This window comes from Ranitomeya variabilis, chromosome 4 (genome assembly GCF_051348905.1).
Source record: "Ranitomeya variabilis isolate aRanVar5 chromosome 4, aRanVar5.hap1, whole genome shotgun sequence".
NCBI lineage: Eukaryota > Metazoa > Chordata > Amphibia > Anura > Dendrobatidae > Ranitomeya > Ranitomeya variabilis.
In genome coordinates, this window is record NC_135235.1 from 305,249,810 (window position 1) to 305,273,585 (window position 23,776).

Genomic DNA, 23,776 nt, shown 5'->3' on the forward strand with positions numbered 1-23,776 from the left:
GCTGCTCTGACATCACCCCCTATTCTGGCATTTGCAGACTACACCTTGCCGTTCCAGTTATACACCGACGCCAGCCTTCAAGGTCTCGGGGCGGTCCTCTCCCAAGTCCAAGATAACAAGGAACGCGTAATAGCCTATGCCAGTAGATCCCTCCGTGACACCGAAAAGAACCCCGTCAACTACAGCTCTTTCCGCCTGGAACTCCTGGCCCTGACCTGGGCTATGACAGAGAAATTTGCTGGCTACCTGACAGGGGCGGAGGTGCTGGTCGTGACAGACAACAATCCTCTTGCCCACCTAGAAAATGCCAAACTAGGGGCAATGGAACAGCGCTGGATGGCAAGGCTCTCTAGATTCCAATACAAAATTAAATACAGAGCGGGGAAGGAGAATCAGAATGCTGACAGCCTTTCCAGAGTGACCTCATCCCCGCCAGTGGGGAACCGGGATGAAGAGTTGGAGGAAGATGAACTGCCCGACTTTGCCCGGCTAGCTAAACAAATAGAAGATAGCCGCCAGTATGCTGTAGGCGGGATTGAAGCCGTAGTGGGGTCCCCCCTGTCCCAACAAGAATGGGCCAAGCTTCAAGATCGAGACCCTGAACACGTCTTACTGAAACAGTATGTGAAGACACAAGAGAAACCACCCTCCGAAGTAAGAGCCCGACTATCAACCAGGGCCTCTGCCCTACTTGCCCAATGGGATCGGCTGATCGTGAAGGATGGAGTCTTGTATCGCAGGGCCCTTTTATCCCATATGCTGGAAGAATGTTTGCAGATTGTCGTCCCGGTGCAGCTAGCCCATGAGATGGTGGCTGAAGCCCACAGAAGGAACGGCCACTTCGGCATAGACAAGACCCTCCGGTGGACCCAGCAATTCATTTTTTCCCCAGGACTCCGTAAGCTGGTTGAAAACGTCTGCCTAAGCTGTCGTACATGTGAACTCCACAAGTCTACTGAGCAGCGTGCACCCGTCCAGACCATTAGCACATCCAGGCCCCTCGAGTTGTTGATGGTGGACTATCTGTTGATCGGAACGGCGAATAGTGGCTACCAGTACTGTCTGGTGATGGTGGACCACTTCACGAAATTCGCCGTCGCTGTTGCTACCAAAGATCAGACTGCCGAATCAGCTGCACAGGCCATCTGTCAACACTTCGTTCGGGTCTACGGCTGTCCGGAGCGGCTGCACTCGGATCAGGGGGCGTGTTTCGAAGGGCGAGTCATTGAAGAACTTCAGCAGATGTATGGAATCAAGAAGTCCAGGACCACCCCGTATCATCCACAAGGGAATGGCGCGTGTGAACGTTTCAACCGGACTCTCTTACAACTGATCCGAACCTTAGCAGAGGACAAAAAGCCCGACTGGCCTCGATTCCTCCCAGAACTGCTGTGGGCCTATAACAACCAAGTCCATTCTGTCACCGGATACACGCCTTACACCCTCCTTTTTGGCCGCCCAGGCAAAGGCATCCATGAGCTACACCTGTCTAACCCTGATGAAGACACCTGTGGTACCTATCCTTCCTGGCTACAAGCACACCGTCAAAGGATGGAAACTGTCTACCGGCTGGTGGAACAGCAGATCCAGGACCAGGTTCACGCTGATCCACTTCCAGTACAAGAAGACCTACTGAGTGTGGGTCAACTGGTCCTAGTTCGTATAAAGAAACCGCAAGGAAAACTCCGGCCCAAGTGGGAGACCGAAGTCTATCGAATAATTGGACACCCGTGCCCTGGTGGCCCCGTCTACCAAGTACAAGGCGAAGACAGCGGCAGCCTCCGCACCCTGCACCGTAACATGTTGCGCCCCTGTCGTTCTCAGCCTGACTCCCCTCCTATAATGCCTAGAGAGACGGATGTCACTAATACTGTGGGAGACACCGATACCGGGGATGTAGAAGTGGAAAACATCCCTACCCCTGCTCGCCTGACTGACACGTCCGCACCCCTTACCTCCTTGACTGACTTACCGACTGGGGCGGAGAGTGGAGTGACTGATCGGGGAGAGAGACTAGCACCCGTTAGGCGGACAGCGCGGACCACCGCAGGAGTGCCCCCGGGACAGTCCTACAGAGACCAATATGTGTGGCCCTTTTCACAGCCGGGTCCTACAACCTCCACAGCCATCGCCGCCCTGGAGACAGTCGTTGACAGGGACTGCCAACCTTCAAGTGGGGGGGCGTGTAATGAGCTGGTCGGCTGTGACTGTTCTGTTATCATTGACATAGAAGAATCTGTGACAGACACTGCCCCCGTGTGGCCAGAAGTTATACCTATGCCGAATGTGATTAAAGAGAAACAAACTGTATTGGCTAGACTCCCCCCTGTTATGTCATGTGACCAGGAAGGAGGGATAGAAGAAGGAGAGCCCGGGAAACTTCTCTGTGCAGAGAGAAGTCTGTGTATGCTGGTGCCCTCCTGTAGATGCGACATAGGAGATTGCCTGGACGATTCCCCTCTCTTGGGAGCTGACATCCAGATTGTTCCCAGCTCCCACACTGCAGAGCACTCAGCGGTGACATCTTCACAGATCCTGGAACCCATGAACTGTAAGCGGGTCCTCTGTTGAGAGGCCGAACACCCCACCTTTACCTGCTGAACCCCCAAGGATTACAGTCTGGACCTGAGAGACAGAGTTTTGTTTACTCCCTGTTGTTTTCCTCTTTGGCTGGAGCGTCTCCCTGCAGTGACAGACAGGCCTGCGACGTGGGAAGATAACCTCCTGGAGTAAAGGAACTGGTAACGTGTGGATAGGGACAATGAGGGAAAGTTTGTATTACACGTTATTTCTGTGGATAGGCATATTTTGTGTTGTTTATTATTGTGTTCCGCTGTGTTAAGGAAAAATGTATAACAGTAAAGATACGTTTGTTAAAATGGAATCTGGGTGTGGAAGTTTTGCTGAGCCAGATCATGGATATGCATGGTCGAACTTGCCCTCGGACACTTCAAGTGCCCCCAATGTTACTGTCCGGCCTGGCAGAGTCAACTACACAGACTGCTGGAGAAGACGGAGAAGACATTCTGTAGAGGCTCGAGCATGTGTTTTATTGAGCCACAAGTGCAGCTTGAGAGAGTGTCACGTGTTAGATAGAGAGCACCCGGCACCGTCTGTGGCAGCAGTGACCAATGAATAGCGCTCAGTCCTGCCAGACCTGTGGTTGCAGACCACATTTAGTGCCTTCCTGAGTATCTGGGTTGTTGTTCACCACTTCCTGCGCTTCTATACCAACTGCAGAAGCCTCGTCGCCCTTGTGCCAGCACAGAGTTCCCCAACTCCGGTCCTGAAGGCTCAGAGGTCATGATGTCAGGATTTCATTAGTATTGTAGAGGTGATAGAATTTATCACCTTTGCAAAACTAATGCAATCCTGAAAATATGATATGATGGATGGTGGGCCTTGAGGATCGGAAATGGGGAACTCTGCAAATAGACTGTTATTACTTAGCATTCGTACCAAAGACTGGAACCATCAAGCTAGTGCCATTATGTAACTGAATATCAATAATTGATATCATAAGAACCCATTTACTGCACCATTCTCGTGTGATGTAATGGGATCTTAAAGCCCCAAAACCAATCTTCTTCCATTTTCTCATTAGTTTTCACTCTGTACCCTCCTGCTCCCAACATTTCCCTTCACCAGGTTATTTCACTGCTACTTATAAATGAGTGGGTAGCTTCTTTCTCTTTCCTTAAGATCACCAGATTCACCTGAAATGCTCTGGGCTGCTTCCATTCATTTTCCCCAGGGTCATAAATAATAAATGGAGGGGAAGGGTGGGTGTAGGAAAGACAATAATTTGCCCAATTGTTCACAAGTTTAGGATTTGCATCAGGAAATTCTGCTACAAATCCTGATGTGTTGTCAGAAAAAACGCTGCGAGAAATACACATTTTTGTCACGTTTTCTTTAGTGTTTTTGTTGCAGATTTTTCCCTGATCATTAGTATGGGTGAAATCTGAAACTAAAACGCTGAAAGAGTTGACATGCTGCAGATTTCTGCTGCAAACCTGCAATGAAAAAATAAGCAGCATTTACTGGAGAGTTCAGGAATCTCATTCACTTTGATGGTACTTGTGTTTTGTGACAAAAAAAGCTTCAAAAATTCAATGTACATGTAACATGCACACACCCATAGAGTGGCAGGACTGATAATATGATGTCTGCAGGGTATCCAGCGATCTGCTGTAATCTATGAGGAACCTTGTAATATGGTTCCCGCTGTGTCACCGAACGAGGGAGCAACCCTACATTCTCAAGGCCTCGTTCATGCGTTCAGTATTTGGCGAGTTTTTTTACCTCAGTATTTGTAAGCCAAAACCAGGAGTGGAACAATCACAGGAAAAGTATAATAGAAACACGTCCCCACTTCTGTATTTATCAACCGCTCCTGATTTAGGCTTACAAATGCTGAGGTAAAAAACTCACCAACTACTGAACTTGTGAACGAGGCGAAAGGATAGAATAAGTGGGTGTTTTGATAAGTGTGTAAGGCCACGTGCACACGTTGAGTATTTGGTCAGTTTTTTACCTCAGTATTTGTAAGCCAAAACCAGGAGTAAAACAATCAGAGGAAAAGTCAATAGAAACACATCACCACTTCTGTATTTATCACCCACTCCTGGTTTTGGCTTACAAATACTGAGGTAAAGAACTCACCAAATACTAAGTGTGTGAACATGGTCTAATGTGTGGACATACCAGGTCCTCTGGAGAAAGAAATTATTAATAAGGCATATGAAGACAGGTTTTCTAGACCAACCATTGTTTTGACTGATCTGAGACAATAATTAGCAGGTTACTCACAGTTGCTGATTGTCCTCCTGTTGTGACACATGGTACAAGCTCTGCAGTCATCGTGGTCCCGGTAATACCCCGCTTTACACACACACTTTGCATCTGTTTTTGCAGAGCATTTCACCTCTTCAACTTCTATGTCTGTTAAAAAAAAGGTTGAGACAGGCTTATCTCTGCAAATCTTACTTATTGTTATACCGTACGGCACAACCCCTTGTCCCAACTGGGCAACTACACATTATGGGATCCCACCATTAGCAGTGAGCATTGGATGGTACTAACGTAATGACCCCTAATCTGCAGATATCCAGATTTGCAAAAGTAAAAATCATAGCATTGATGGTATTTATACTCATGAGAACAACTAAGTACACCCTCTTTGAATTCTTGGTTTTATGTATCTGGACAAAAAAAATTAAATTATATAAATAAGCTCAGATGAGCAACAACATATGACAAAGTACACCGTGTCCTTATTTATTTACCCCCTCAAAACACCTATGCCAATATGCAGCTGTGTGTAAAATTAAGTACACTCTTAAATGGGTTGTCTAGGTTTGGGGCTCAAGTCTGCAGTCACCATGTGTGCTTCTGCATTTTGGCTTCTGTAATTACCTCACGTCTAGGGAAAGGAGCAGATGTTTCTTTTATTATATTTATTATGTTTGTAGATATCCTCTTCAGAGAGGAATAGGACTAGAACTCTAGCGCCACCTATTGGTGGAGGAGTGGAGGATAGCAATCCTAAGGCCGAGGTCACACTTGCGGGTTCAATGTGCGAATCTTGCGCGAGTCTCTCACATCAATACCCGGCACTGCCGCCAGCGCTCGGGACCGGAGCATTCAGCTGCATAGAAATACATGCAGCCGCATGCTCTGGTCCCGAGTGCAAGTGGAAGTGCCGGATTTTGATGCGAGTTTCTCTCATTGAACTCGCAAGTGTGATCCCGACCTAAAAGTCAATATCAACCCTTTAACAATGGTGCCACATGACAAAGGATAAAAGCCAAACCAGACACTATTTGCAGACACGTGTTTCGGGCATTTTGCCTCTCATCGGTGCAAACCAGGAGATCTGATTTGGCTGGATGAGAGGCCTTTGTTAGGGTTCTATGGGGGAACGTCTCTCCTTGTGCAGGGTGTAAGGAGACTTATAGGCCAATCAGTGCTCTCATGCAAAATTAGATATGCAAATATCATATTCAAGGCTAGAACACTAGCGCCAACTATTAAAGGTAGCAGTCAAAGAAGTCAATATCGACCCTTTAAAAAGGCTTTACCCGAGTCATAAAACCATACAATTCAAAGGGGGTGTGCTTAGTTTTTTTCATGACTGTATATGTCATTAATATGTTTATGGAAAAAAAGAGAACATTGTAGGGAATTGCACTATAAGAAACTTCCTAATATATAACAGATGTGCAAGCAGAGGCTCCAGCACCAGCAATCATGGCAGCAGAGTGAGTGATAACAGGAAAGTCACATTTCTGGCTGGTGCTTTCCCCATCAACAAGATACAGGTCCGTCTGCAGATTGGGAATTTGATTTCCCCTATGAGGCCAGGGTCACACAATGCGAGAAACTCGCGTGAGTCTCTTGCATCAATACCCAGCACTGCCGCCAGCACTCGGGACCGGAGCATGCAGCTTCATGTATTTCTATGCAGCTGAACGCTCCTGTCCGAACCGCCGGTGGCAGTGCCTGGTATTGAGCCGAGTTTCTCTCATTGCACTAGCAAGTGTGACCTCGGCCTTAGGCCGGAGTCAAACTAGACAGTAATACGGACGAGTGCTATGCGATAAAAAATCGCATAGCACTCGGACCATTGTTAATCTATGGGTCAGCTCTAGTGATGAGCGAGTGTACTCGTTGCTCGGGTTTTTCCGAGGACGCTCGAGTGATCTCCGAGTATTTGTTAGTGTTCGGAGATTACATCGCCTCAGCTGAAGGATTTACAGCTATTAGCCAACCTGATCACATGTGAGGATTCCCTAGCAACCAGGCAACCCCCACATGTACTCACCCTGGCTAATAGCTGTAAATCATTCAGCTGAGGTGATGAAAACACGGAACATCAGTGTGACTTGCGAGAAATACGCATCGGTGTTCTATAGAAAAGCTGGCAATTCAGTGCGGTGTACAGTAAAATCACACTGACATGTTAAAATAGAATAGATAAAATAAATGTCTACACATAGTATAGGTATATATATATATATATATATATATATATATATATATATATATATATATATATATATATATATATATATATATATATATATATATATATGTCATTGACACACATTATTTATATTTCATACAGAGCTAGATAGCATAAAAGCCGGTAATTCAATTGCCGGCTTTTGCTAAGTCCTTACCAAACCCAACAGGATATGAGACATGGTTTACATACAGTAAACCATTTCATATCCATTATATTTTTACATATCCCTCACTAATAATGTTAGAAGTGTGTGTGTGCAAAATTTGGGAGCTCTAGGTGTTAAAATAAAGGGTTAAATCACGTAAAAAACTGGCGTGGGCTCCGGCGCAATTTTCTTCGCCAGAGAGGGAAAGCCAGTGACTGAGGACAGATATTAATAGCCTAGAGAGGGACCATGGTTATTGCCCCCCCCCCCCCCGGCTAAAAACATCTGCACCCAGCCACCCCAGAAAAGGCACATCTGTAAGATGCGCCTATTCTGGCACTTAGCCTCTCTCTTCCCAGTCCCCAGTAGCTGTAGGATATGGGGTAATAAGGGGTTAATGTCACCTTGCTATTGTAAGGTGACATTAAGCCTGGTTAATGATGGAGAGGTGTCAATGAGACACCTATCCATTATTAATCCAATAGTAGGAAAGGGTTTAAAAAAAACACACACACATTAAGAATAAAGTATTTTAATGAAAGAAAGAAAGACACAGGTTTTAAAATCTTTATTGTACGCTCAATCCAACTGAAGACCCTCGTTCTCCTGGAAAAAATGCAAAATTAAAAAAAAACAATATCCCATACCTGTCCGCTGTACAGTAATGTCCCATTATGTAAATCCATCTGAAGGGGTTAAATACAGTTACAACCAGAAGCGGTGCTAATGCTGCTGCTCCCGGCTGTAAAACACTGGGGAATGAATGAAATGAAGGTAACGGAGCTTTGCTGACCAGCGGTGCTGTCACCGAAGCTCCGCCCCCTGGTGGCATAAACTTATATGAACTGTAGAGTGGGAAAATATTCCGAAGCTCCGTTATCTTCATTTCATTCATTCCCCAGTGTTTTACAGCCGGGAGCGGCAGCATTAGCACCACTCCTGGTTGCAACTGTATTTCACCCCTTCAGATGGATTCACATCATGGGACATGACTGTAGGCGGACAGGTATGGGATATTGTTGTTTTATATTTTGCATTTTTTCCAGGAGAACGAGGGTCTTCAGTTGGAATGAGCGTACAATAAAGATTTTAAAACCTGTGTCTTTCTTTCATTCATTAAAATACTTTATTCTTAATGTGTGTGTGTTTTTTTAACCCTTCCCTACTATTGGATTAATAATGGAAAGGTGTCTCATTGACACCTCTCCATCATTAACCAGGCTTAATGTCACCTTACAATAGCAATGTGACATTAACCCTTTATTACCCCATATCCCACCGCAACAGGGGAGTGGGAAGAGAGAGGCTAAGTGCCAGAATAGGCGCATCTTTACAGATGTGCCTTTTCTGGGGTGGCTGGGGGCAAGATGTTTTTAGCCAGAGGGGCCAATAACCATGGTCCCTCTGTAGGCTATTAATATCTGCGCTCAGTCACTGGCTTTCCCACTCTGAAGGAGAAAATTGCGCCGGAGCCCACGCCAGTTTTTTCCGTGATTTAACCCTCTATTTTAATACCTACAGCACCCAAATTTTGCACGCACACAATACTAACATTATGAGTGAGGGATATGTAAAAATATCATGGATATGCAATAGTTTACTGTATGTAAACCATGTCTCATATCCTGTCGGGTTCGGTAAGGACTTAGCAAAAGCTGGCAATTGAATTACCGGCTTTTATGCTAACTAGCTCTGTATGAAATATAAATATATATATATATAGTACAGACCAAAAGTTTGGACACACCTTCTCATTTAAAGATTTTTCTGTATTTTCATGACTATGAAAATTGTAAATTCACACTGAAGGCATCAAAACTATGAATTAACACATGTGGAATTATATACTTAACAAAAAAGTGTGAAACAACTGAAAATATGTCTTATATTCTAGATTCTTCAAAGTAGCCACATTTTGCTTTGATGACTGCTTTGCACACTCTTGGTATTCTCTTGATGAGCTTCAAGAGGTAGTCACCGGAAATGGTTATCACTTCACAGGTGTGCCCTGTCAGGTTTAATAAGTGGGATTTATTGCATTATTAATGGGGTTGGGACCATCAGATGTGTTGAGCAGAAGTCTGGTGGATACACAGCTGATAGTCCTACTGAATAGACTGTTAGAATTTGCATTATGGCAAGAAAAAAGCAGCTAAGTAAAGAGAAATGAGTGGCCATCATTATTTTAAGAAATGAAGGTCAGTCAGTCCGAAAAATTAGGAAAACTTTGAAAGTGTCCCCAAGTACAGTTGCAAAAACCATCAAGCGCTACAAAGAAACTGGCTCACATGAGGACCGCTCCAGGAAAGGAAGACCAAGAGTCACCTCTGCTTCTGAGGATAAGTTTATCCAAGTCAACAGCCTCAGAAATCGCAGGTTAACAGCAGCTCAGATTAGAGACAAGGTCAATGCCACACAGAGTTCTAGCAGCAGACACATCTCTACAACAACTGTTAAGAGGAGACTTTGTGCAGCAGGCCTTCATGGTAAAATAGCTGCTAGGAAACCACTGCTAAGGACAGGCAACAAGCAGAAGAGACCTGTTTTGGCTAAAGAACACAAGGAATGGACATTAGACCAGTGGAAATCTGTGCTTTGGTCTGATGAGTCCAAATTTGAGATCTTTGGTTCCAACCACCGTGTCTTTGTGCAATGCAGAAAAGTTGAACGGATGGACTCTACATGCCTGGTTCCCACCGTGAAGCATGGAGGAGGAGGTGTGATGGTGTGGGGGTGCTTTGCTGGTGACACTGTTGGGGATTTATTCAAAATTGAAGGCATACTGAACCAGCATGGCTACTACAGCATCTTGCAGCGGCATGCTATTCCATCCGGTTTGCGTTTAGTTGGACCATCATTTATTTTTCAACAGGACAATGACACCAAAAACACCTCCAGGTTGTGTAAGGGCTGTTTGACCAAGAAGGAGAGTGATGGGATGCTACGCCAGATGACCTGGCCTCCACAGTCACCAGACCTGAACCCAATCGAGATGGTTTGGGGTGAGCTGGATCGTAGAGTGAAGGCAAAAGGGCCAACAAGTGCTAAGCATCTCTGGGAACTCCTTCAAGATTGTTGGAAGACCATTTCCGGTGACTACCTCTTGAAGCAAGAGAATGCCAAGAGTGTGCAAAGCAGTCATCAAAGCAAAAGGTGGCTACTTTGAAGAACCTAGAATATAAGACATAGTTTCAGTTGTTTCACACTTTATTGTTAAGTATATAATTCCACATGTGTTAATTCATAGTCTTGATGCCTTCAGTGTGAATTTACAATTTTCATAGTCATGAAAATACAGAAAAATCTTTAAATGAGAAGGTGAGTCCAAACTTTTGGTCTGTACTGTATATATATGTGTCTCACTAACACATATATAATATATATATATATATATATATATACACTCACCGGCCACTTTATTAGGTACACCGTGCTAGTAACGGGTTGGACCCCTTTTGCCTTCAGAACTGCCTCAATTCTTCGTGGCATAGATTCAACAAGGTGCTGGAAGCATTCCTCAGAGATTTTGGTCCATATTGACATGATGGCATCACACAGTTGCCGCAGATTTGTCGGCTGCACATCCCAAAGATGCTCCATACAAGGCAGGATGGATCCATGCTTTCATGTTGTTTATGCCAAATTCTGACCCTACCATCCGAATGTCGCAGCAGAAATCGAGACTCATCAGACCAAGCAACGTTTTTCCAATCTTCTACTGTCCAATTTTGATGAGCTTGTGCAAATTGTAGCCTCAGTTTCCTGTTCTTAGCTGAAAGGAGTGGTACCCGGTGTGGTCTTCTGCTGCTGTAGCCCATCTGCCTCAAAGTTCGACGCACTGTGCGTTCAGAGATGCTCTTAGGCCTACCTTGGTTGTAACGGGTGGCGATTGGAGTCACTGTTGCCTTTCTATCAGCTCGAACCAGTCTGCCCATTCTCCTCTGACCTCTGGCATCAACAAGGCATTTCCGCCCACAGAACTGCCGCTCACTGGATTTTTTTTCTTTTTCGGGCCATTCTCTGTAAACCCTAGAGATGGTTGTGCGTGAAAATCCCAGTAGATCAGCAGTTTCTGAAATACTCAGACCAGCCCTTCTGGCACCAACAACCATGCCACGTTCAAAGGCACTCAAATCACCTTTCTTCCCCATACTGATGCTTGGTTTGAACTGCAGGAGATTGTCTTGACCATGTCTACATGCCTAAATGCACTGAGTTGCCGCCATGTGATTGGCTGATTAGAAATTAAGTGTTAACAAGAAGTTGGACAGGTGTACCTAATAAAGTGGCCGGTGAGTGTATATATGTCAAACAAAAAGAGAAGAGTTGACCGCACCACCAAACTCTCTGTTAGAAAGCCGGACACGCCAACCTCTAGCTGAAGCTTGCCACTCGATCACGGGTGCTTAGCCGAAAAAACATGAAGATGCAATCCACAAATCGAAGAGAAAAGTAAGCAGCACTCACCGATCTTCTAAAACAGGTAAACTTTTATTCAATCACGATAAAATCTTCAAGGCTCGGGGGTGTGTAAGGAACAGAGTGTGCAAGTCCGGACGACGGCCGTTTCGCGTTGATCTGGCGTTTCTACGGATCTGACCCGTAGAAGCGCCAGATCGGCACGAAACGGCCGTCGTCCGGACCTGCACACTCTGTTCCTTACACACCCCCAAGCCGTGAAGATTTTATCGTGATTGAATAAAAGTTTACCTAGAAGATCGGTGAGTGCTGCTAACTTTTTCCTTCGACTTGTGGATATGTATATATATACACGAATATTTGAGCCCATGGATCCACTATATGTCCATTTTGCAAGCCGGCGACAAAATCTCGCCGTACGGATGCCATACGGATGACACATGGATATTTTTTGGAGAAAAAAATTGCATCCTCGCATTGAATATGGATCACTGTTCATGAACATTTCTGCGTATCTCGGCCGTGTAAAACGGACCGATTATTTATGCGTTGTGTGTGACTCCAGCCTAATACTTAGTATTGCAATGTGCACTTTACCTGGAGGACAACTGGTGCATCGTTTGCACTTACGAACATAGTTGCTGAATGCAAGAAATGTTCCCTCCTCACAGGGTTTACAGGTAGGATATTGCCCAGGAGAGGTGCATGGCTCCTCCACATGTTCTCCTGAAAGACAAAAAATATAACAACATATGAAATACCCCAAAAGTGCAATCTGAATTATTAGCAGAAAGTCACGGGCACTATGCAACGCTTTCTAGATAAGCACTGTAGGGAAACAGACCATAGGGTGATCCCTTTATAAACAGATCTAGATAATCTGCACCCCTGAGCGAGTTGTGAAGGCTAAACTCCTGTGAAAGCTCAATAATGATTGCTGATGCCTCAATTCGGTTAGTGCAGCCCAAAGCCGTGAATTGTCGTCTCCTTCATGCGATGCTTTTTTTTACCCAGAAGTTGGGTTACCACCCAAAAACACCTGATTGTGTCCCTAACTGGAATAGCTCATTGCTAACATATACAGTACAGAGCAAAAGTTTGGACACACCTTCTCATTTAAAGATTGTTCTGTATTTTCATGTCTATGAAAATTGTAAATTCACACTGAAGGCATCAAAACTATGAATTAAGACTTGTGAAATTATATACTTAACCCATTACTTGCCAAATTAGACATTTTCATTTTATGGATTTTTCAGAAAAGGGTGTCCCAATATTCAATTAAAAATGACAATGACATGTTTTCCTATTTTTAAAACATTCATTTTACAAACACAACACAAAAAATTGAACCCATTTTTATAAAAATTATAAAATCTTAGTTGCTAGAAGCCAAAAATTAGGCGTCCCAAAAAAAGGACATTGGTAGATAATGGGTTAACAAAAAAGTGTGAAACAACTGAAAATATGTCTTATATTCTAGGTTCTTCAAAGTAGCCACCTTTTGCTTTGATGACTGCTTTGCACTCTCTTGGCATTCTCTTGATGAGCTTCAAGAGGTAGTCACCGGAAATGGTCTTCCACAATCTTGAAGGAGTTCCCAGAGATGCTTAGCAATTGTTGGCCCTTTTGCCTTCACTCTACGATCCAGCTCACACCAAACCATCTCGATTGGGTTCAGGTCTGGTGACTGTGGAGGCCAGGTCATCTGGCCTAGCACCCCATCACTCTCCTTCTTGGTCAAACAGCCCTTACACAACCTGGAGGTGTTTTTGGTGTCATTGTCCTGTTGAAAAATAAATGATGGTCCAACTAAACGCAAACCGGATGGAATAGCATGCCGCTGCAAGATGCTGTGGTAGCCATGCTGGTTCAGTATGCCTTCAATTTTGAATAAATCCCCAACAGTGTCACCAGCAAAGCACCCCCACACCATCACACCTCCTCCTCCATGCTTCACGGTGGGAACCAGGCATGTAGAGTCCATCCGTTCACCTTTTCTGCGTCGCACAAAGACACGGTGGTATATAATTCCACATGTGTTAATTCATAGTTTTGATGCCTTCAGTGTGAATTTACAATTTTCATAGTCATGAAAATACAGAAAAATCTTTAAATGAGGTGTGTCCAAACATTTGCTTTGTACTGTATCTATCGGAGTTACACCACCTTCACACATTCAGTATTTGGTCAGTATTTTACATCAATATTTGTAAGTCAAAATCAGGAGTGGGTGATAAATGCACAATTGGTGACGGGTTTCTGTTATACTTTTCCTCTGATTGTTCCATTCCTGATTTTGACTTACAAATACTGATGTGAAATACTGACCGAATACTGAACGTGTGATCGTGGCCTAAAAGCGGTTGCCTATGCCACAAAGTCCCTTTGATTGGTTAGGGTGTATTAGGCTTTAAAACTAGAAGTGACACATAGCTGATTATGATGGTTTACTTACATATATATATCAATAGGCCATTATAATCAGGTGTTTATACAGGAATATAACCACTATAAAACCTATGTACAAAAATATAATACTGCTCCATATATACAAGAATACAACTACTATAATGCTGCCCCTTTGTACAAGAATATAACTACTATAATACTGCACCTATGTACAAGAATATAACTACTATAATACTCCTCCTGTGTACAAGAATATAACTACTATAATACTCCTCCTGTGTACAAGAATATAACTACTATAATACTGCCCCTATGTACAAGAATATAACTACTATAATACTTCCCCTATGTACAAGAATATAACTACTATAATACTGCCCCTATGTACAAGAATATAACTACTATAATACTGCCCCTATGTACAAGAATATAACTACTTTAATACTGCTCCCTATGTACAAGAATATAACTACTAAAATACTGCCCCTATGTACAAGAATATAACTACTATAATACTGTCCCTATGTACAAGAATATAACTACTATAATACTGTCCCCTATGTACAAGAATATAACTCAGGGGTGTCAAACTGCATTCTTCGAGGGCCTCAAACCATGAGTGTTTTCAAGATTTCCTTAGCAATCCACAAGGTGCTGGAATCATTCTGTGCAGGTGATTAAATTATCACCTGTGCAATACAAGGAAATCCTGAAAACATGACCTGTTTGCGGCCCTCGAGGAATGCAGTTTGACACCTCTGATATAACTACTATAATAAAGCCCCTATGTACAAGAATATAACTACTATAATACTGCTCCTATGTACAAGAATATAACAACTATAATACTTCCCCATATGTACAAGAATATAACTACTATATTGCTGACAGGGAGCTCACCTTCACGACATTTCATACAACAGTGTTTTTTGCCTTCATCATAACCCATTTCATTACTTTCGCAGGTTGACCTCTTGTAGCGTCGGGATCTCTTGAATGGTTGCTCTATTTCATCATTACTGAAGTTAAATGTTTTGCTGCGTTTCTCTAGTGTATTTGTGTTTCTATGACCGACAGATTCCGTGAAGTGAACCTAGGAAAAAAATAGAAGGTTCTACAGAATAGTTTAGATCTGGGTGACGTCCATTTCTTTCTACTGAAACCATTGTGCAACTTTAGCAGTGCCCTAAATGTTGAATATATATATATATATATATATATATATATATATATATATATATATATATATATATATATATATATATATATATAATGAGTAACTTTGACAAAACTGTTTTTCTAACTTAATAAATCGTATAATTTTGGCTACCACTGGGAGGAGCTACGTGCACATTACTGTAATTTATAAATCCAACATTGACCTGAATGGGAGCTGTATATTTCTTCATTAGGGATGAGCGAGCACTAAAATGCTCGGGTGCTCGTTGCTCAAACTGAGCAATTCCTAATACTCGTACACTTGTTTCGAGTAATGAGTCTAATCGGCGTCATTGGGAAAGTCGGGCTATTTTCCGGCAGACCCTACAAAGAGGTCTGAGGGCAGTGAAAACGTTCAAATTGATGCGAAAAGTGCTGAATGGAGGGAGAACAGCATGGGGAAGACCCCTAGAAGCATCTCTGATTGTTAAAAACAATGGGGTCACACTTTTACTCCACTTTATGGAGTGACAACAAAACTTTCTAAAACGGCAAGAAATTGCATTTTACAGGAAAAAAATGTTAAACATTTTTTCCTGTATAATGACTTATATATAAGGCAAAATTGAAAAAGGATTAAAAAAAAAAAAAAAACTAATTTAAGTAAACCAAAAATTTATTTTTTTAATTAAAAAATATGAAATTTCAGTTAAATTTATAAAGGAAGCAAAGACTTCCTAAAATTAGGGACTCGTACACCCTGTATTAGACATAAAGGAGGGTCTCATACACATTCTGTTAAAATTGTGATCTATAGGTCTCCTAGACTCATAAAGGCTATGCACTTTTGAGGGTTATATACCAAGGAAATGTACTCCAGACCACGGAATAGTCTGTGGGTGATCAATACAGTATATATATGGGTATGTGCGCACGTTGGGTAAAATTTCTGCACCATTTCTGCATCTCTCGGCAGGAAAAAGGCAGCTGCAAAAACTTGCATTTTGGTGCATTTTTGCCTGTATTTTTGATGGATTCGAGCGAAGTCAATGGTGAGACACACAGGGCAAAAACACATAGAGAACTGATATGCTGCAGATTATTTTCTGCACCAAATCTGCAAGTCAGGAATACTTTACGTGTGCATGACAAATCAGGTTTCTCATTCACTTTGCTGCCATCAGGTTTTGCTTCATGTTTTGTCACAAATCCGAGCAGAAAAAAGTAACAAAAACGCACCAAATCTGCAACGTGTGCACACAGCCTACATTTTTGGAGACTTTTTTGGAGGGTTATACACCAACAAAATGTACTCTAGACCACGGAATAGTCTATGAGTGATCAATATAATACTGATAAATTGTTGAATAAGTTTTTTTAGGCTTTTATACCAACAAAATGTGCCAAAGAAGATGAAATACCCTATGGATGAGCACAGGGCCGGCTCCAGGTTTTTGAGGGCCCTGGGCGAAAGAGTCTAAATTTGCCCCCCCCTTTAACACATACCACGATTCATGATCGCATATAACACAGCCATGTAGTATATAACACAGCCCACGTAGTATATAGCACAGCCATGTAGCATATAACACAGCCATGTAGTATATAACAGCCCACGTAGCATATAACACAGCCACGTAGTATATAGCACAGTCCACGTAGCATATAACAGCCCATATAGTATATAGCACAGCCACATAGTATATAACACGGCCCACGTAGTATATAGAACAGCCATGTAGTATATAGCACAGCCCACGTAGCATATAACAGCCCATATAGTATATAGCACAGCCCACGTAGTATATAGCACAGCCATGTAGTATATAGAACAGCCATGTAGTATATAGAACAGCCGTGTAGTATATAGCACAGACATGTAGTATACAGCACAGCCCCCCTCCCCTCAAGAAAGGCCCCATAGTCCAGTACTCACTGTTATAGTTAAAAAAAAAAAACACTCCTCACCTCTCAATGTTCCCGCACCATGCTGCTCCCTCCCCGCTCCGGTATCGGCGGCTGCCGCTGCACTGCCTGACACACAGCGAGTGCGCGATGATGTCATCGCGCACCCGCAGTGTCAGAGGCAGAGTGGGGAATGATGGGAGAGGGAGCGTCTGGTGACGCTCTCTCCTCCATCATTTGCTTTGAACTTTACCGGCAGACACCGGTAAAGTTCAAAGCGGCGGCGGGGGAGTTGGCGCTTGCGTCAGGCGGGCCCCCCTGCCTCACAGGGGCCCTATAGCAGCTGCGTGATGTGCCGCTGAGGGCCCCTGGGGGAGAAGGGGCCCTAGGCACTGGCAGCTGCCTGCCCCTAACGCCGGCCCTGAATGTGCCCCCCTGTCTCGCCAGGGCCCCGGCACTTGCCCGGGTACGCCGGGTGCTGACGCCGGCCCTGGATGAGCATTATGATACCAATAACTTTGGAATAAGTTTCTGGAGGCTTATATAGCAACTATATGTACCCAAGAAGATGCAATACCCTATGGGTGAGCAAATAATACCGATACATTTTGAACAAGTTTTTTTCAGAGTTATACACCAACAAAATTTAATACAAAGCACGGAATAGTCTATGGCTGATTAATATAATAATTATAAAATTTTGAATACGTTTTTGGAGGGTTATATACCAATGAAATGTACCCAAGAACATGTAATACTCTATGTCTGAAACATGCAATCCAGCAACATTTTTAACCCCTTATCAACATCGGGCGTAATAGTACGCCGATGTCAGGGTCCCTCCTTTTGATGTGGACTCCGGCGGTGAGCCCACATTTTTCCGGGGACATGTCAGCTGTTTTGAACACCTGACATGTGCCCGCAATAGCCGTGGGTGGAATCGCGATCCACCCACGGCAATTAATCAGTTAAATGCCGCTGTCAAAGTCTGACAGCGGCATTTAAATTGCGCTTCCAGCCATCGGGCCGGAAATACGCACACCGGTGACCCGCATCACGTGATCGCGGGTCACCGGAGTGTTGGCATGACAACCTGAGATTTCCTGGAGACCTCTATGGTTGTCAGTACCAACTTGCTGTGAGCGCCACCCAGTGGTCAGTGCTCATAGCAAGTCGGTAAATCTGCTATATAGAGGCGATCTGAACATCGCCTCTATGTAGCAGAGCCGATCAAGTTGTGCCAGCTTCTAGTCTCCTATGGTGACTATTGAAGCATGCCAGAAATAAAAAAAAATATGTTTTTAAAAATATTTAAAAAATTAAAAAAAATAAAAGTTCAAATCACCCCCCTTTCGCCCTATTCAAAATAAAACAATAAAAATCAAATCAAACATACACATATTTGGTATCGCTGCATTCAGAATTGCCCAATCTATCAAGAAAAAAAAGGATTAACCTGATTGCTAAATGGTGTAGCGAGAAAAAAAGTCAAAACGCCAAAATTACATTGTTTTGGTCGCCGCGACATTGAATTAAAATACAATAATGGTCCATCAAAAGATCGTATCTGCACCAATATGGTATCATTAAAAACATCAGCTCGGTGTGCAAAAAATAAGCCCTCACCCAACCTGAGATCATGAAAAATGGAGACGCTACGGATATCGGAATATGGCACAATTTTTTTTTTAACAAAATGTGGAATTTTTTTTCACCACTTAGATAAAAAAGAAACTAGACGTGTTTGGTGTCCATGAACTCGTAATGATCTGGAGAATCACAATGGCAGGTCAGTTTTAGCATTTAGTAAACCTAGCAAGAAAGCCAAACAAAAAACAAGTGTGGGATTGCACTTTTTTTGCAATTTCACCACACTTGGATTTTTTTTCCTGTTTTCTAGTACACACCATGGTAAATCTAATGGTGTCATACAAAAGTACAACTCATCCCGCAAAAAATAAGCCCTCATATGGCCATATTGATGGAAAAATAAAAAAGTTATGGCTCTGGGAAGGAGGGGAGCGAAAAACGAAAACGCAAAACCGAAAAAAAGCTCCGGTCATGAAGGGGTTAAAACATTGAATATTAAAAACACTTTATGTGCTGCTGTCATCTGGAGGTGTGGAAAAGTGTGGGCTAATCCGCACTTTGTTCATTTTTATGAGCGAACCTGTCTGCATTCTCTGTTGACAGGCGAAAGCGCCTGTTTGTTATGACGCCCCCCCCGGCGGCACTATAAACCTGCTCAGACAAGATGCTAGCGCAGTATCATAGCTACTGGGGGGGCCATCGCCCCCGGTCCTGTCACATGAAGGGGCCCACCAAGAGTCATTGCTGCTTTTTGATAAGGCAGGAGGCCTGCCTGACAGAGACTCTGCAGCTGGTAGCACAGTGGAGCCTCTCTCCTGCAGTGTACTGTGCCGGCTTTACTGACCGTGACCTGAGAGTAGCTTCTTCCTGGTTGCAGTTTTGTGCACGCTCCAATTGGCTCAGGCACGCTGGGTCCTAGTGCCCACCCTGCATTTCTCTCAGACACTTCCTGGTCCTGCCTCACTGACTGCAGACTTGACAAGTGGCATGTCATGGTCACTGGGGGGTGAATGTGAGAGGATGAGGGTATTGTGAGGGCTGAGGTGGGTGAAGGGCGACAGGGCACTGGGGGATGAATGTGAGAGGATGAGGGTATTGTGAGGGCTGAGGTAGGGAAAAGGGGACAGGGCACTGGGGGGTGAATGTGAGAGGATGGGGATATTGTGAGTGGCGACAGGGCACTGGGGGATGATTATTATACTGTTTTGTTATGAGATTATAAGCACTCTATTACATGAGCTCTGTATATAGTGTCACTGTACAGGTAATACAGCGATCAGCGGTGACATACACAGGTGCTTTGTATATAGTGTCAGTGTACAGGTAATACAGTGATCACTAGGGTTGAGCGAAACGGGTCGATCATTTTCAAAAGTCGCCGACTTTTGGCTAAGTCGGCGTCTCATGAAACCCGATCCGACCCCTGTGCTTGTCGGCCATGCGGTACGCGACTTTCGCGCCAAAGTCGCGTTTCAATGACGCGAAAAGCGCCATTTCTCAGCCAATGAAGGTGAACGCAGAGTGTGGGCAGCGTGATGACATAGATCCTGGTCCCCACCATCTTAGAGAAGGGCATTGCAGTGATTGGCTTGCTGTCTGCGGCGTCACAGGGGCTATAAAGGGGCGTTCCCGCCGACCGCCATCTTACTGCTGCTGATCTGAGCTTAGGGACAGGTTGCTGCCGCTTCGTCAGAAGCAGGGAGAGCGTTAGGCAGGGTCCACTAACCACCAAACCGCTTGTGCTGCAGCGATTTCCACTGTCCAACACCACCTTCGGTGTGCAGGGACTGTGGAAGCTATTTTTTTTTTTTTTTCCCCTCAGCGCTGTAGCTCATTGGGCTGCCCTAGAAGGCTCCGTGATAGCTGTATTGCTGTGTGTACGCCACTGTGGAAACCAACTGCTTTTTTCAAAGCACATATCCTCTTGTTCCTTCCTTTCTGCACAGCTATCTTTTTTGTTTGTCCACACTTTTTATTTAATTTGTGCATCTGCAGCGCCCCAGAGTCCTGGTCGTTGCAGTAGCATGGTTCAGCCACTAAGGGGGGCCATGCTGCGTTCGATGGCACGGAAGGAGTTCTCTGAGCAGGTATCACAGTCACCAATACATTTCACAGCTGGGCCTCCGGGGGGAGCTAAGGGTGCTATTCATTAGGCCACTCCCCACCATAGTGGGTAAACTGGGGGTCAGGCAGGAAGTTAGAGAGAACGCTGACGGGATTGAACGGAGCAACACCTGGTGGCAGAGGGTGTTGTGAAGGGAGAGACTGTAGGGTCTCTGCCAGGGGTGGGATCCTGGCAGAGGCTTGGCATGGAAAGAACGTAAAGGGACCGTGCCTGCTCAGCATAGCGGCGGTGCCCAAGGAAGGACTAAGAAGCGAGATAGATTGTGCTGAGTGAGAAACGAAATCAAGCGAAAGGAGATACCAGTGAGGGTTGTGCTGAAAGAGGCAGCACCTTACTGAGGCGCACTACCGGTGGCCGGAACGCCGAGGAGGTAAAGAGTTTCAAGCCATACCTCAGACCTACGGCAGGGCAGTTAGCTTGAGGCGGACTGTCTCACGCATCACCCAGGAAGGCAAAGGGGGGTACCAACAGGAGAGGGGCGCAGATAGAGTCCCGGAAGATCTCCGAGCCTCCCCGTCATACGGGTGCGTTCCTACCATAGTATCTGGAGGGACGAGGAAGATCATTGCGAATTAAGTTGTTGTGAGGGAACACGAGAAACAGACACAACAGTTGTGGGGTACTTTCCGTAAGCACAGCAGGGAAGGACTGCAACACATAGCGCTAGAAGGAAGGCACCGATTTCCACCTGCAAGGAGAGCTCTGGAAGTGCCATTGGACCGGCCGGACTTGCGCAGCCTGGTGAGCCGTATTCCGGACTGAGGACCCAGAGAGCTTCAGTAAAGAGGTAAAGAGACTGCAACCTGGTGTCCTCGTTATTTACCGCGACCTGCACCCCACAACTGCACCGCTATAACATCACTTATTGCACCGGACGTCCCCCACTGACAGACAGGGCCACGGACCGGGTCTAGCCACCGTGACAACCCCAGGACTGAGACCTAGAGGCCCGGCTCCGGGTACCCCTCGGCCCTGCGGCGGTGTGGGGGGCGCTCCAACTTGGCGTCACGAACAGGATGTACTTAAGCCTGAAGAATCAGGTCATGTGTGCCTAGAGACTGTGATTTACTGTGCTTGGACTGTACTTTATTGCAAGACTGTGTGCTGTGCCATTTGCCGCCAAAATCCGCCGCCATTGCAGCGCTGAGGAGAGCGCAGGAAGAGAAGAGGGGCGTGGAGTGGGCGTAGCCGAGCTGGAGAGCGCGAACAGTAATGGCCGCCCAGTCTAAATATTTCTGTGCAGTGAGGACGTGTCCGTCAGCAGCAGAGATCCGCCTCCTAATCCTTAATGGGGGGCGGAGGCAGAGAAAACGAAACTGCTCACGCAGGAGAGAGCGGGAAAAAGACCAGGAAGCGACCCACGTGGAGGACGCTATGGCTAGCAGCTCCGAACCCGACAGCGGGGTTGAAGTGGAAGTCTCCCCTGACTACCCGGCTGAGCCCAGCAGCTTGTCCTCCGTGGATAACACCAAATTCCTGAGAGCCGAGATGGAGGATTTATATAACCAGCTCCTCCAACTGCATGTGAGAGTCCAGGCCCCGCATCAGGTAGGACCGGCAGTGGATTCCCGGACATCGGAAGAACCAACGGGACCTGTCGCAGAAGGTGGAATCGTACCAGTGGGTGAGTCCGCCGATCCTACCCCACTAGCAGAGGGTGTGTTAGTGGGTCCCGTAGCAGCACCACCTCTCCCGGGGACCCATAGACTTCAGCGCCTGTTACCATGGGAGGAAGCCACGGGCATGGAACACCGTATGCGAGCCCCAATCACCCCTACTCCCTTGCCGTGTGAGGTCAGCGCGGAGCGCGCGGTGTGCCGCTGGGTGAACCCTGGATCCAATCTCATGGGGTTCCCCGGGGTGGAGACCCAGAAGGGAGAAATGGTACAGGCCCTAAGCTGGGAGGAATACCAGATCCAGCTAGAACAGCGGTGGCGAGAGGAAGAGAAAGTACATCAGGCTAAACGGGAGGCCTACCATCAAAAAGATTTGGCGGTCAAGGACCGGGCCCGTAAGGACCCCACCACTCACCAGGCCCCGCGTAGGCAGGGTATCGTCACTGTCTTTAAACTCCAAGGAGGCTGGGGCTTCATTAAAGAACCGGGGCTATACGCGGAGGTCTTTGTTAACCGACGGGATGTTGAGTCACACCTTAGAGAGGGTCACCCCGATCGAGACCTCTATCCGGGAGACAGTGTTACTTACACCCGGCATTTTGGGGAAAAGGGGTGGTTCGCCCTGAACGTCTACAAGAAAGAGAAACCAGCCCCTGTAGCCAAAGTGCCGCCGTGTGATCGACCTGTAACCACCCTGGTCGCCTCCACCTGCCCAACCACAGAACTAGCGATCTGCCGCCCGATTGCCGCAACCACCGTAGTGGCTAAAGAAGTTCCTCTGCGGGCGATCAATGTCCCTGATGTGCCAGCACAGAGAGAAGTGGGAACACAGACCTTGATCGCCGCGCACGACCTGGTCGTGCAACAGACCCGAACCCATGGGGTGTATCTGGCAGCGGGAGTGGACCTGAAACCTGGATTGCAGGGGTCCGCCCGCCAGGAGGCGCCTCATGGAAACTTCTGAAAGAAGAGTCATTTTATGAAAATGTAAATAGTTACTGTTTGTCTTTTATTCCTTTAAGTTGCTGCTAAACCCGCCCAGGGTTAATGGATCCCTCTGTTCACCCGGGATCCTCTTTGTTTGTTTTCCTTTCCTAAAATTTTTGCACAAGTTTAAAGAACTGCAGAAATCATGGACTGTGCATGATTCGAACTTCCCTTGTAAATAGTTTGCACCTTCTTAAAGGTGCTCCCTACTGGTTTTAGCCAAAGACACTTTGCGAAGATATTTGCCCTATTTGTTTGAGCCAAAGACACTTTGTGGAGATACCTTTCCTACCGGTTCTAGTTAAAGACACTTTGCGAAGATACCATACCGGAACCTTTGCGTGGGCTGGTAGGCTGAGAAGACGAGCTACCTTAGAAAGACTTGGTCT

General features: G+C 45.4%; 1 protein-coding gene across 2 annotated transcripts in view; it reads right to left on the bottom strand.

The window, feature by feature from the left end:
* Positions 1–23,776, bottom strand: part of TNFRSF25 (TNF receptor superfamily member 25) — a 111,663-nt gene that overhangs the window by 32,671 nt on the left and 55,216 nt on the right. For both annotated transcript variants that reach the window (XM_077257493.1, XM_077257494.1), the window contains exons 2-4: positions 14,907–15,099; positions 12,192–12,320; positions 4,813–4,944 (exon numbers count right to left, since the gene is read on the bottom strand). In XM_077257493.1, the coding sequence (XP_077113608.1) occupies positions 4,813–4,944; positions 12,192–12,320; positions 14,907–15,099 (454 nt within the window). The remainder of the gene's footprint in view (positions 1–4,812; positions 4,945–12,191; positions 12,321–14,906; positions 15,100–23,776) is intronic.